The sequence below is a fragment of the Zootermopsis nevadensis genome, unplaced genomic scaffold, assembly GCF_977971745.1.
Source record: "Zootermopsis nevadensis isolate Lab colony 2312 unplaced genomic scaffold, Znev_1.0 Znev_ptg000009l, whole genome shotgun sequence".
Lineage (NCBI taxonomy): Eukaryota > Metazoa > Arthropoda > Insecta > Blattodea > Termopsidae > Zootermopsis > Zootermopsis nevadensis.
This window is the reverse complement of record NW_028259141.1, coordinates 7,778,164-7,793,104: the sequence shown is the minus strand read 5'-3', so window position 1 is coordinate 7,793,104 and position 14,941 is coordinate 7,778,164. Positions and strand designations below refer to the sequence as shown.

General features: G+C 37.9%; 1 protein-coding gene across 4 annotated transcripts in view; it reads left to right on the top strand.

Annotated features, from left to right (window-relative positions):
* The window catches only part of mmd (disintegrin and metalloproteinase domain-containing protein mind-meld), a 587,218-nt gene that overhangs the window by 385,646 nt on the left and 186,631 nt on the right, over positions 1-14,941 (top strand). For all 4 annotated transcript variants that reach the window (XM_087345919.1, XM_087345918.1, XM_087345916.1 and 1 more), the window contains exon 3: positions 9,177-9,325. In XM_087345919.1, the coding sequence (XP_087202045.1) occupies positions 9,177-9,325 (149 nt within the window). The remainder of the gene's footprint in view (positions 1-9,176; positions 9,326-14,941) is intronic.

Genomic DNA, 14,941 nt, shown 5'->3' with positions numbered 1-14,941 from the left:
CCATTTTCTTACGTCAGTTTCTTATACTGTTATCTTCTTCTTTGTGCTACAGCCCTAAAAGTGGTAGAGCTATTATTCTTGCAGTTTTCTTAAACAATTTTATTTCGTACGTAGTTCTCTGTACCCTCGTGATCACTTCTGTTTTGGTGGGTAAGGAATTTTTGTTTGAAATGTCGAAGATATATTTGGTCACTACGGTATGATAATTACTTGCTTATTTATTACAATGTATTCTTTCTAGACACATGCAGAAATGTATATACTTTTCGTAATTTCAATTAAACAAACATTAATTGTGAGGATTTGGTATTAGTGATTAAAAAGAGCCTTCTGCGAACCAAATTTGTAAAGTTCTAAATTGAGCATAAGAAGTTAAGAATCAGAATCGTGTTCATATCGGAATAAGTCTCCTTTCCTCCATCACAGAAAAGTTCATACTCAGTAACGTAGTTCTGTTACGACTTAGAAGCTTTATGGGAGAGTATGCGTGTTTATATTTTTATTTGCATCATTTTATGAGGTGTACCATTTCTTGTCTATACATTAAGTAGGGCACGCAAATTATCATGGGTATTAAGCTGGAAATACATTTATTTTATTCATACAGTGCTTCGTTGATAAATTTGAAATGCTGTATTATACGTAAGTTAATATTATATTTTATAGGACGATCTTTGAATCGTATCGATGAGAAATATGTAGCGCTAGGCCGTGAGTCATGCAGTTCCAGCCGAGAACCGGGAGGTGACAGTAGCATGTGAACGTTGAAACCTTATTTAAGTAAACTATTTTTTCCGTTCTCAATGAGAATGAACTTGGGGTCAATGATTATGCGCTACCTAGCTGTCAGCTACGTACCTTAATGAAGTAAACGTGCGGTCAGTGATTCGGTTTGTTAAGCTGCCATCAGTTTGTGTCACATGTGAATATTTTAATTATCATATATACTTGGTTATCTGAACGAATTTAATCGGTTCACCAGATGTGCTGAAGCTGTAACACTGTTATGTCGCAGCATTTCTGATGTCTGTGGTGACGTTTTGGCTTAAAGGACCTGTGTTACTCCGATAACTGAGTGCCATTTAACAGTTTCTATTCATAATAAGATCGTGTTTATATTTTGTGTTTATAATCGTCGAGGATTTATCAAACACCAAATTAGTATTTGAATATCGGATTGTGTAAATAACAGTATTGTTTTTAATATTATCATGCGAAGCTATGTCAGTGATTCTCGGAAGTTGATCGTCAATGTAGTCGACGTTTGAGAACTAGGTGAGATTGAGGATGACTTAGACCAGTTTTGCCCTGTATCTGTTAGTATATCGACATTTCTTGTAAGGACGACGTATTTCCTTGCCTGAGGCCTTCAAATTGAGTCTCTTGCCAGCGTCTTTCCTCTCTTCCTCCCAGTTTCCCACACCAAATGTGGGGAGAGAAGACGACTTGGAGGTTTGGTCACTGAGCTGAGAAATAGCGATAGGACTGGTTGATAGGATGGATGCTGAGAAGGAAAGATTTGTCACAAGAGTGTAGATGTAAAACGTAATCTCTGGAAAAGTGGAAATTTTCACTCTTGAGTTAATTAAAATTCTACCAATCATTGAACGTGACAGAATGGTTCTACTTTCTAAGTTGCAGAATGGACCTTTATCGTATCAAGGACTTATATTTGTTGTTTTTCGTTTGTTTCCCCCCCCCCCCTTATCTTGGAATGTGAAACAGTCTCAATAAGGACCAGATGTGCGGGTCATATGGGTGCATAGTGAGATGAGAATTGCGTACAAAAGTTAGGTTAGAAAGCCTGAAGGGAAGACATTTCTCGGAATACCTGGGCGTAGATGGGGAGGGTAATATAAAAACATGCGGTGTTTGGGGTGTGAACTGAGTTCATCTGGGTCAGCATATGGATCAGTGGCGGGCTCTTGTCGACAGAGTGGTGAAAATTCTGGTTGCGTTAAAGGCGGGAATTTAGTTATTAGCTTCTCCTCAAAGACTGTCACATGTAGTTAGTTTGTTGTTAGCTTGAAATAGCGTCGTTAACTAAACCAGCTGTTAAATGTCTTATGAAGTTACTGTGATAATCGTTTTATAAGTCGAGTAATCTTACATTTCACGTGGATAATTTAATAACCAATGTATAAAGATCGTTCAGTAAGACAGATGTTTAGTTGAAATTAATGTTCAGTGTTGTTAAAGCGCATGTTTATTAGCGTCTTGATCCAATAGAACGAATATGATTGGGGCTAAAAGTTTTTCCAGCCTCTTAAATGCACAGAATGACCACTTATTTGGCAACCCTTACATCTGCAGCTTAGTTTAGTCAATATGATCATCTTGAACTAACGCAACAGCGTTCTAAGATAAGCAATGATATTGTATACACTTTTATTTTATAATATGTTGTCTTTATTGAGAGTAGTACATTGAGTTATCTGAAACTTCGGGAATACAGATAAGACCTCTGTAGGAGAAACAGCCTTAGGAGTATAAGCGCTAATGAATATATAAGTCCTTGCCGTTCCTGTCTTCTGCTTATATCGTTCATATAAAAGTTATCTCAACACTTTTGATATTCCGGCCCATCATGAAGACCGCTCTTCGAAATTGTAATCAATAACGGACACGCAGTTTATGAGGAACGTTTCTCAAGATCATGAACTTGGTACTGAACAGAACGGCTGTAAGTTGTCTGCTCTGCCAACGTTGTTAAAATACGCCTCATCAGTTATTTAATAACACTTCTTCATCTGTAAATATTAGTACGTTTATGAAATGTGAGTTGAGGTATGAGGAACAGAATTAGACGTTACGTGTGTGCGTGCGAGAGTGTATTAATACGTCTTCATTGTTTAGTGTACAGGCGACACTCATTATACACGGATGTTGAGTTCTTGCAAATCACTGCATGTATTCAAAACGGGAAACGAAAAAAATTGCCATTTTGGTGTTAAAGTGGCGCCAGAATTCTTTGATACAAGGCTTGTCATCTGCAGAACATTTTCTGATGAGCCTAGAGAAATTCGACGCAGGTAATAAGCTTCAAATATTGGTCGCGAATGGGACACTAATGCTACTTTAAAAAAAAAATGCGGATATGCGAAAACGAGGTTAGCATAATAGCATATAACGACAGTCTCTTGTATTTATAACTTCTACAACCAGTTACCTGCAAAAATGTAACACGTCTTCATAATTATATCAAATGAGAAGGTGAAATGTAACGTGTGACCGAAGTGTCTGGTCGTGTGACCCTGACACCGAATTCACACGAACCACTGCGGCTTATCAACATGGCTGTCAGCCGCACTTCACACACTACAGAGCAACAGTGACAGCTTGCGAAATGTGGTCAAATTCGCTCCTTTTATTGAGTCAAATAAATCCAATCCACACCCTCCCATTCTATCTCTGTAAGCCCTATCTTAAAATTAACCTCTCGTTACAGCATTAATTTTTTGTTTCATGTGTGTGTTTATGTATATTACCTGCGTCGAACCTTCTCTAGGCGTATCAGAAAATGTGCTGCAGATGACAAGCTTTGTATCAAAGAATTCTGACGTCACTTTAACATCAAAATGACATTTTTTTTTCGTTTCCCTTTTTGAATACATGCAGTGATTTGCAAGAACTCAACATCCGTGTATAATAAGTGTCGCCCTTATACTAAACAATGAAGACGTATGAATACTATATGATTAATTTTAGATTAAAAAATGTGCAAAATATTTACTCATCCGATTTTAATATAGAATTGTGCCCAGATAAATAACTGTCTTTGTCCTGTTCTTTTCATGCGTCCCACACCGTTGTTTGTCCCAAGACAAGTTAGTAGTCCAAGGTTCACTTGATCTAAGATCATCCGAATACCAAGGCTGTGGGTACGAACTAATCTCCCCGTAACAGAGGACATTTAGTGAACCTATTCCCTCCCTACCAAGGCTCTCACAGATTAAACCTCTATACTCTTAACTGAGCGGTACAAAAATTCGAGCAAAATTTGTGACGTAGTTCCTTTATTTTTTTGTAACGCAGTAGGCCTGCAAGCTAAACCGTTAGTTATACTTTACTTTTGAAGGTTTCTGAGTATGCTGCGTCATAATATATAAAATTATATCCTAGGGTTTAGTCCATCGTCTAAGTTATAAAATTATAAAACGAAAACATTTCGGAAGCTGGATTCAGCTTTTGTCCTCACGTTAAAAAATGTTGGTCCTGCTGGCTGAGCTAGCCGCAGGCTTGAACAAGGTAATGCAGATCAGCAGAAGGTGCCGAAACATGAATCTACGGCCTATAATAAAATTCAGTGTCTTGCTAATGTAATGTTTCTATCACTGTATTGCAGCAAGGAGTAATTAAAGCTTCTGAAGAGTTGCATTAAAATGAGTGCATCTAAATTATGGTAATTAAGGATAAAGGATGAAGATATGTTTCAGTAGAAGGTGAGATGTGAAGGATGCAGATTGGGGCAGATGGGGCATCGGAATGAAACGTGTAGAAGGAAGTGTAGTAGTCTGATGCAACGTGGAACAACAAAAAATGGAAAGATTATATTTGGAGTGGGGCAACAAGAGAATGTGGGAGGGACGAAGACAGAGAAAATGTGCCGGAAGAGGATTTTTCCGCAGATTTGGAAGTCAACCCCATCAGCGAAATTGGGGTGTGTGGAAGCTTCGAGCTGGGGTTGGGAGATGGCACTTCAGGACAGAGAAATAAAACCGGTGAACTGTCACTGATTAAGGACGCTTTTTATTTTTTAAGGCTATTATTTTTTTGTGAATAAAACGACTGAATATTGAATTTTTGTTAAAATTCATCATCTTTGTTTTAAGTTAATTATATATTTTTGTACATTACTTAAAAATAAGCGTATTTTTACCATAAACTTTAGTTCTCTTTTCTAATTCTGGTACTCTGCAGGCACCAAAAGATTAACATAAAAACACGACCCTCAGTCTGGGTTCAAAGAACTTACTTCGATGATGCTGATTTACCACTTTTCCATGATAGAGAACGCCTTCATCCAGAAGAAAATCAATACATAATCCCCATAAGCCATTGTGGTGCTCATCCATCCTCTGAGTAGGAAAATTGTATACAGGCAAGAGTACAGAATTAATTTTCTCCGATAAACGAAATATCTCACCGATATTTACACTCATATTGGCACGGCATTCGGGTGAGAGCCGACGGACTGGGAAGCATTTGGGGAATCTTGTAACTCCATCGTGTTTGTTGGAGCTCACAGCAGTCAGTAATTACACGAAGGTATGGCTATGATGAAAACAGCCCAAACTTCTTCGAATTTACACCTCTCAAGCATTGTATGAGTAGTGACGTAGTAGTGATGAAGAACTTTCAAGTGCCTGCTTTACAAGACTCTCCTATACCAAAATGCTGTATGCATTTATTGTATCTCTAAAGTCAGCAGCATGCCCAGTTCACTGTAGTCTCCTTAATTGTATTATCCTAAAAGTATTAGTTGACTTAAATATGTAACCCACTGAATTCCTAGTTACTTAATACCTTACATTTTACACTTACATATCTTTGGCAGGAATTTATTAACGTGAATTTTGGTTTCAAACGCTTTTAGAAACACATGAGGGCAATGAACAAATCGTAAAAAGATTGTAATTGGATGGCCTAAAAGGAAGACACTATTTTAAAGACCTAGATGTACGTGGGAGGATAATATTAAAATGGTTTTAAAGTAACTAGCTGATAGGGTGTGAATTGCATTAATATAATAATAATAATAAATACTGGGATTATGTGGAAACTAGATAAACATTCTAATTCCATGAAAGACATTATATTTCTTGACCAGGTAGGCAAACATCAGTTTCTCATGATGAAATTTGACCTACGGCGTTAATTGTTTGTAAGTAAATGTATAAGTAAATTCAGAGTAACACGCAGAAAAGCAGTTTTTTCTCTCTCAGTGTGACAATACAAGAACCTTAGAAGTGTTCACAATGTCAACATGTACATGAAGTGAAATAAAAATTGTTTCGAAAATTGAATATTAGCATGTTGTCTGTGGACTGCGATCTGGATTGTGACGCCGTGTGGCCTTGTGGTTAGTTAAAGGAATGTATCGTCTCTATCTTCGTGGTAGAAGTGAAACCTACGAAACTGCACGACGACACAATTCAGAACAGCACTATCAGCATTTTCATTATATTAGAAATCTCATATTTTATAAACACACACTCTCTCAGACGCTAGATCAAAGAATATTCATTCAGTAAGATGCCGATTCGTAGAATGTTATGTTGCTTATTTCACTGTTTTACTCTTTCGGGACATATTTGTTGGTTTTTAATTTTCGTCTTAATTGTAAACAAATATTTGGCGATGAAGGTCGTTTCAGAGACTCGACGTTTTTCTGGCCATAATCGGACAAGTCATGGTTGTGACGAGCTACTTTCCTATTTTACTTTGCTTGTCTCATAGAATATACCAGTGCGGCGCATTTCCGAAAATGGCACCAGGTCGTTAAGCGAAATATGAAAGTGGCATTCCTATAGACATGCCTTAAACCCTCATGATTATTAGATTCTTGTACAAGTTTACACCTCGCGTGCCTAAATAACAGTTGAGGAAAAGTTTTTATTGAGGCAATAAATGAGTGTGTCGAGAGGATATTCTGATTACAGAATTGACTAATGGCATATTTAATGTTGCACCAGTATACCACCACTTCAGATTAAGGTTGTAGTTGTGGCACTTACGTGGAAGTGCCATGAGTGTTCCTCACGCCAGAGCTTAAGTATCATGTAGTTAGTTTGTAATTAAACTTGAGCAAACTTTGCTGTGTTTTCACATCGGTACTGTAACAGTTACCTTCCGAGAGGAGCAAGGATTTGTTCCACATGAAAATAATGTAGGACGTACCGAAATTCATCTTGTTGCCGATAAATTATAACCGAAGACTTTGTCCCTTATTTCCAGTGAGTTTATTTTTGTTAAATTCTGTAGCTTTGTCAGTTGTATTTTTCAATACCCGAATTATAAATAAAATGTAAATTTCGAAGTCATAGCGTTGTCAAAAATTCTGTTTAATTGTCTTATGGAATCATGTGTTGGTAGTACTTTTTACCAGAGAAACTATCATGCCAAATGCAGGACATTGACGAATAAACAATGACACTGTAATCATGGCATATCTTTCTCTTCTCTTTTTATATTTCTTTACTTTCTCTACTTTTCCTTGAGCGTGGGTTGGGCAAGGGAATGAGTGAAGTGTGAGCACTTAACAGGATATTTGTTACAGTTTCTGTTTCCGTTTCGAGCGAAACGTGGTGAAAGAAACTGATTGACATTGAATAGTGTTTAAACAAAAAAAGAAGAAGAAGAAGAAGAAGAAGAAGAAGAGGTAAGGGAGAAATGGTAGGAACATTTCTATTCTGTTTGATTCGAAAAATATCGAAGAGAAAATGGAATGGAACGGATGGGGAACAAAGGGGTAATCAATCATAATATCTGCGTCACGCTTTCCTTTTGCGATTCTGTTTACCAGAAGCTGACTGGTTGCCTACCGGAAATATTGCCAGCCACGCCAGAGGCGAACAGGCATTAGTCACTGGCTGCTCGGATTTCCGTTAGCAAACATCTAGTCTTCTGCTTTGCAGGAACTGTCAGCGCATGAGCTCAACATAAAACTTGTCAGAAACAAACGTAATGTAAGGATCATATTCACTGCTTTGAGTAAAACCTGCGGTCTCCGTTTTGAACTTTACTGTCTAATTGATGTTGTTGTTCTGGGTTGTGACGCCGTGTGGACTTGAAATAAGTTGTGTTCGGTACGCGTTAAAAATACAAATGAAAAGATAGAATTCAACTGTCATGAAACAACTAGTAAATTACTCTCTCAAGAATGACAAGAAATCTAAAGTATGAAACACGACCGCCCTGATGATAGATACAGTAAGTACCTCTGAAACGTTGGTAAAGTTGTACCAGATTACTCGGCGTGTGCAACCCAGAAGATAGCCTAGCCCATATTCATACTAGCGGCTGTGATGACGTCAAATCTTAGTCAGTAAAAACAGTCGTAAATCTGTAGTGGAAAACCGTAAACTGATAATGTGCACTTTGGCCAGTGTTTGAATAAGGGTTGAAATAAACTTCTAGTGGTGCCCTCTACCAGATAAAAAATTGCACGTGCAAACGAAAATATAATAAAGCAATACCATCAATGAACTTTTTTACCTCGTAAGCGGGAAATGTGTTTTATATTAGATGCATAACTTTTGAAATACTTTTCTGTAAATTTGTATTAGTTCATGCCAGCTTTTTGCTCTACACGAAAAAGATTACTCCATAATTCCCAAAATCCCTCAACAGGAAATGATGTCCAGGCAACCAAAATATGCTTATTGTATAGATTTATGGCTCAGCTATTGGTAACGCACGTTCATGACATTTGGATCATAAGGGAGGCAGTCAAAGAAAGCACATTTGACTGAACAGATAATTTTGAATGGATTTGCAGTAAAGTATACATTCATTACGCGACCATGTAGCAAATAATAAAGTAATTAAGCATCTGGAGATTGAGCGATGAAGGGACGCCAGAAATGAAATGTAATCTGAAAGGAAGCCGAACGTGAAGAATCATAGTATGAAAAGGTGTGAGGTCGGAACAGGCGTATAGATTGATCGCACATGAACGAATAACGAAATAATTGACCAAAGATACTATTACTGGAAGACGTCCATAGGGTAAGAGGAGTTACTGTAACAATTCACTGTTGTGTGTGGTTTATCACGGGAAATAACACACTGTTAAAATTACAAAGTTTTTGGATGAAATGTTATCATATGCAGTTATTATTTTAAGTAATAAATTTTGAAAATTATATTCTAATTTTATGTAAATTTGAAATTTAAAGTTTCTGTATTGGGGGGGCATTCTAGACATGTGTGGAAAACAGCAAATAAACAGGGGGCTGATTGTTGACGGCATTGGATTGTAATAAACTGTGCTTGGCCGATTAAACAACAACAGAATTTTACCACCATTATCCCCTAAACTGATGAGGCATGAAATTGAATTTGTTTATAAATGTTTTCTACAGGAACTCCATCCGTTAACGCTTAGACCTGACGTAGATCGGACGATGTACACATTGGTCGTTCTCACTGGACAGTTGTGTTCGCTGTTGCAGGTGAGGTTGAGAGATTGCTACGTGAATACAGGCAGAACCAGGACATGGTGCGAGGCATCGGCACTCATTTCTATCAGATCATTTACCCAGTTCAGCTGCGACACCACGAGAAGATGGGAATTTCAACCCGGGAGATAGGAGCGCCGAAGGTGAGTCTCGTATATTATTTAAAGCTGCTTGACTGTTGTGGTTACCAAATACTCTGCATGATGCTTGAAGAATCAGTGACCATCCTCACTTATTGCCTGTGACGCCTACTACATATCGACAGCGAATCAGTTATGTCTCAACTAAGGCTAATGGGATTATGTGGCGAGAAACTGAACTACGGACCTCACCACGTTGTTTAATAGCCAGGCAGACATCATCGCTTTCATGCAGGCGACCACTGTCCTGTGTTAGTATATAGTGCGTGGCTGCATATGAAAATGAAGTAGCCGTTTTGTTATGTGGAATACATTACAAAGTGACCGGAGACCAAGAGGGAGGGAGTAAGCCAATAAGCAGACCGGCAACAACTTGCCGCAAGCAATTTTTGCTGAGGAAAGGATGTGACGTGTGAGAGCAAATATCTGGACTGCATAATGAAGTCAGACTGATAAGCTTCGTTTAGTTCGGTTTAATATAGTGGTTCTGTGATCTTTCTCGACCACTGGATTTCAGCCTGAGACACATATTAAAGAGTCACTGGATTGAATGCTAATGCAGTCAGTACTTTAGCTTCTTTTCGATATGGATGTTGTCTGTCTTCTATAAGGCGACTTAATCTTTATACGGACTGTGCAAGGTTTGAGGTTCTCACAACGGTTCTGAGTTACGGCATCGGTACGTAGGTATCAACAATTCGGAGAAGCATTCTGTCTCCATCTTCGGGGTTAATCATCCTGTCATTCGACACTATATCTCTCATAGACTGGTAGTTGATGCTACAGACAGACGCTTGTCTCGTGGAAAAAAATTGATTCGTCAATTGGATTTGCAGACTTTGGTGATCGTTCGTGATTTTGTGATGCCTGTATTATTTTATGCCAATGTCAGAATATATTGTTGGGATTTCATTGCTGCAAGCTGGTTGTTACTTGGTTGAGAAGAGGCATGTTATTTATATTCATGTCTAATTACTGAACATTTATTACTATTTTTATTAAAATCGGGAATTGAATTGGGTTGAATTGCTGTTATTCAGGGTGATTCTCTCAGCCCAAATGTGTTCCTGCTGTCAATGCAGTCACTACCAGCAGTGACATCTGTAATAAAGATTGCGTTTTGTTTGCAGATATTATTCATCCTTTATAATAAAACATTTGTTCTGTTTTCTCCTATCCCCGTGTTGTCTTTTCATTGTATTTAATTGTTTTTTCTTTATTTTAGTGCTTTCCTGTAATTGACTTTTCAGATTTTGTCACGCACACTAAGAAATGAGTTAAATTAAATTGTTGTGTTTTCCGCTTAAATCGGTATTTTGACTATATGTATTTCGTCTGTGCTGAACTAGACCACCTTCACGAGAATTCTTCGGTTCATTGTGTTTTCTCTGAATAAGTCCGTGGAGCAGATTCCTCTTTGATAAGGTAACATTCGCTCGTCTAGTCAAGATATTCTTTCCTATTATGGTGCCTGAAGTTCCGTCGCTTTGTTCACAAAATCCGGCCACGTTCGAGGCCCTGTGTAACGTTTCCTACCGTGCAGGTTAGGGTTTCAAGCCCCCTGAAAAACCTCTTGGGATCACCCGTTGTCCCGGTTTATTTAATATATTTGCGGCTACCTTCCATATCTGGGGGACGCCTGCATCCGTAACCCAAGGACGAGCTACGCCGTGGTAAAAAGGGGCCCACATGAAACGGAAATGAAATTAATGGGTAATCAATCCCAAGTTTGTTGCGTCTACCGTTTGAGTTGGTAAATATATGTTTGGAATATCAAGGCCGACGAGATAAGCAAAACTGTATTGATGTTTTTTTTTAAAATGCCGATTTTTTTTTTCTTTCGATTAATGTATTTTAAATTCGTTTATTTCTCAGTTTCTAACCCAGCGCAGTGTTAAGGCCGTATTTTTGTACGTACGAACTTCGTCTTTGACTCCCGTATGTTACCCTTTCCTTTTGTGATGTGACACACTCATCAGAGTCACGTGAAAGGGCAGGAGTGGCCTTTCTTGAAAAGAACTTTTAATTTTCTGTCCATCATGGCCTTGGTTTCCGACATCAGTTCCATGTATGACTTGAAACTTCGGCACATTTTTCAAACTAACACTCGTATTTAATCCACGCTCTGCCTCCATATTTGAAATATGATATTTTCTACAAAATTCTGTCATATAACTGAATCTTAGAATACCAATATGATTGCAGAACGATAAAGAAGTACCAAGTCGGTTTTGTTATCAGGGGATTATAAAACGACTTTACGAGATCAGATTTTTTTTGGATAATACAACATCTGAAGGGGTAAAATCATTAAAATGCAAGAAGGAACTTTTTTTAAAGATAGAGCTCTATAATTCATAATAGGAAATTTTGGATTAACTTTTCTGCGAAGTGTTGGTGATTGGATTTCTCAGTCTGTGTGTTAATTCGACGGCAATCCCGAAGGAAAAGATGATGTGACGGGGTGGGGGTGGGGGTGGGGGGTTCCTGCAGCCTCACTTGCTGTTATTCCCCCTGCTTCGAGAGTATCGAGCAAAATACGGGCCGTTGCTCCTATTGATGATGACGGCGACCTAAGGAAGACTTATTTCCTTTTTATGTCTTCGAAGTCATCACTAGTACCACTGTGCAGCCAGATACACAAAGGAGAGACGCGTGTTGCTTGGAGGGAGGCTCGATTCCTTCGTGTTCAAGTTTTTTATCGAGACGTTCCTATTTTTTATTCTTCCTTTTTTTCTTTTTCATTCTTCAATTTCTTTCTTTCTTTCTTGCAGACAAAAGGCTATTTTTGTTCGAAAGGATAAAAGAAATAAAGAACTGGAAAATATGTAGGGACTTGCATTGAAACACAAACCTTCACAGGCTTTGTTCGGCCACTGACATACGCGCTGTAAAGCAAGGTCTTATTATGTATTCCTTCAATGTGCTTTTCAATAGAATTTCCTTAACCAAAAATCTGTATTAGTGACCTGTCCACCTTATAGGGATTTAGATTCTGGTAAGGAAAATGGACTGAATTTATGGTATCTGCTTAATGAATGGCTACAATACGTCGGATATCTGTGAGTCAGCCTCTCTGCAGAACTCATAAAAAAGTTTTTATGCCAAATCCAGTGGATGTGATATCAGGTTATGTGGCCACTGGTTGGTGGCACCACGATATATTTGACTTCAGTACGCGACGGACAGACAGGCAGACAAACGGGACGTGCCTATTAGGATTTCTTCGATGACGCTAAAGTGTAAAGAATGCCAAAAGTGAATGTAAACAAACTTTTTTTTCCTGAAGATTGAATGTAGCACAGTATAGTTTGGTAATTTTGGCCTACGTTTCAGATGTGTTTATTGCTTCTATCATCAGGTCCTTATAATGGAGGTAGAAAGCTCTTTTCAAATGTTGGTCATTGTCTACCATACTACACGGCGCAACACCCCAGAAGACAGCCATCTTCATACTCGCCGCTGAGAACCTGAAATCTCACCGTGCTTACACACGTCCTTAAGGGACGTTTCAAATCTTTGTCCACTTTTAGAGGTAGGTTGTACTATAATGTGTTTGCAAGAGATTTAGCTCCTATTTTATAACGCTAAAATGTTCTAGCACATCCGTTGCTGCTCAGCCTGTCTATCCAAGGTGGAATTTGCTTCCTCTTTGTTTATGTATGTTTGCAGTTCACCTCTGGAACATAAGGTCGTTCTGCTGTTCCTTTTTGGGTACCGAAGGGAATACATGCTCTTCCTTTATGGAGAAGAAAATTTGGTTTTCGAGTGTTTTATTTATAGACTTTTCTTTTGTTCCGTATCTACTTCTCGGAACTCTTCCTCTCTCGGTCTTTATACCTCAAGGGATAAGTGAGGCAAAGCGTTGGATACTTTCTATCTGATGAATTTGTTGAGACTTTGGTCTGAATTAACTTCTCCGCCTGGTAAAAAATGTTCTCTCTAAAATAAAAGCAGATAATCCTCTAACAATTATTATTAATTCAATTCATTTAGTAGAGTGCTTGGCAACAGCCAAAAGATGCCAATAACATCCAAGCATTAATAATAATAATAATAATAATAATATATTCGAAAGACGCTGATGTAAAAAATATAATGCCTCACGCGAAATCTGTTTAATGCATGTAACACGTATTAAAAAACAAAATGTATTTCAGAAATAGCTGCTGCATTATGTACCTCAGGGGCAAAGTTTGTCTCAGGTACATAGAAATAAATACTCTGTAAAATGGAGAATAGTTGGAATAATGATAATATTAATACGATCAATTTAATTTATTTGTATCTGTCACTAGTCACTGGTAGACCAGTCATACGGACAGTAAAACGGATTCTTGTTGTATTGCAAAGTAAAGTTATTTGAACAGTCGATGTGTACTAGTCCTTTGAAGTCCAGTAGTAACTATGCTTGGCCTTCCAACTGCTGTAACAATCGATATCTCTTTATTTTCATTTATTGGTTTCCTTTGATTCTCATTGTAAACAGGAGGCATTTCTTTAAACAGCATTGACAAGTTTATCTCTGTAATGGTGAATTTCTCTATTTTCTTTGCGGTACAGACTGTACTATTAAGTATTATCTATTATTACTGTTACCATTACATATAACTAATAAGAATGCAGAGTCTGCAGAAGGTGATAACAAAATCCATATGTACAAAGCTGATAATGATCTGAATCCAATATCCTACGTAATGCTACAAATCTGTAACAACGTGTTACTTTTGTAGTCTATTTCAGATACTCATGTTCACAGGACAGATGAGCAAACACACAAACTAAACATACATATCCACGTGTAAGTATATGTGGTACGTACTGGAACTTGAAAGGACTACTTTAAATGACACTAGTTTTGTACCCAAATCTCGAGTTTAAAGTCTATCGACTTGGTACTGCTGATAGCATGCTAATTTTATTGGAATGCGCTCAGCTGGTCAGAGTACAGAGTAGTCGCTGAGTTAGACAAGGAATTCCCCACCTTTTACGGAACCACAAGTTTCTTTGCCGTACTCACAGGATTCAGCCACTGGTATGTATCCTGAATCAGATGAATCCAGCCCACGCCTTCGTATTCCGTTCCACGTATTTCCATTTTAATATTTTCCTCACATATACACTTTGATTTTTTTAAGTCGGTTCTTTCTTCAGGTTTTTCACGAAAACTTACTTAATTTTCCAATGCATGCTACGTGTCTCTCCATCTTTTCTCCCCCAGGAACATTTTTTGAACACTAAAAATTGTTATGCTACTTATGCAGTTTCTTACATCCTCCCAGTAGTTATTTCCTGTGTTTTATTTTTAAGGAAGCTTGAAATTGAACTTACGAATCAAATGTGCTGTTTAATTATAATCCGGAAGAAACTATTTAAACACCTGTTGGCGATGCGAAATCTTTTGTCGACCTGCGATGTAAATAGTGTCTGCCTTTGAATGTTTTACCGGAATTTAATTACGTACAAACAACAGAGTACTTGAGAAACTGAAACCAAGCTACCTTAAACGATATTCTGTCTCTGACGTGTGTACAAGGAATTTGTCACATCTCTGCCTTATCCTGAATGTAAGAATCTTTCTTTTTACAAGAACGGTTGTTCTGTTTTATTTATAAAGGC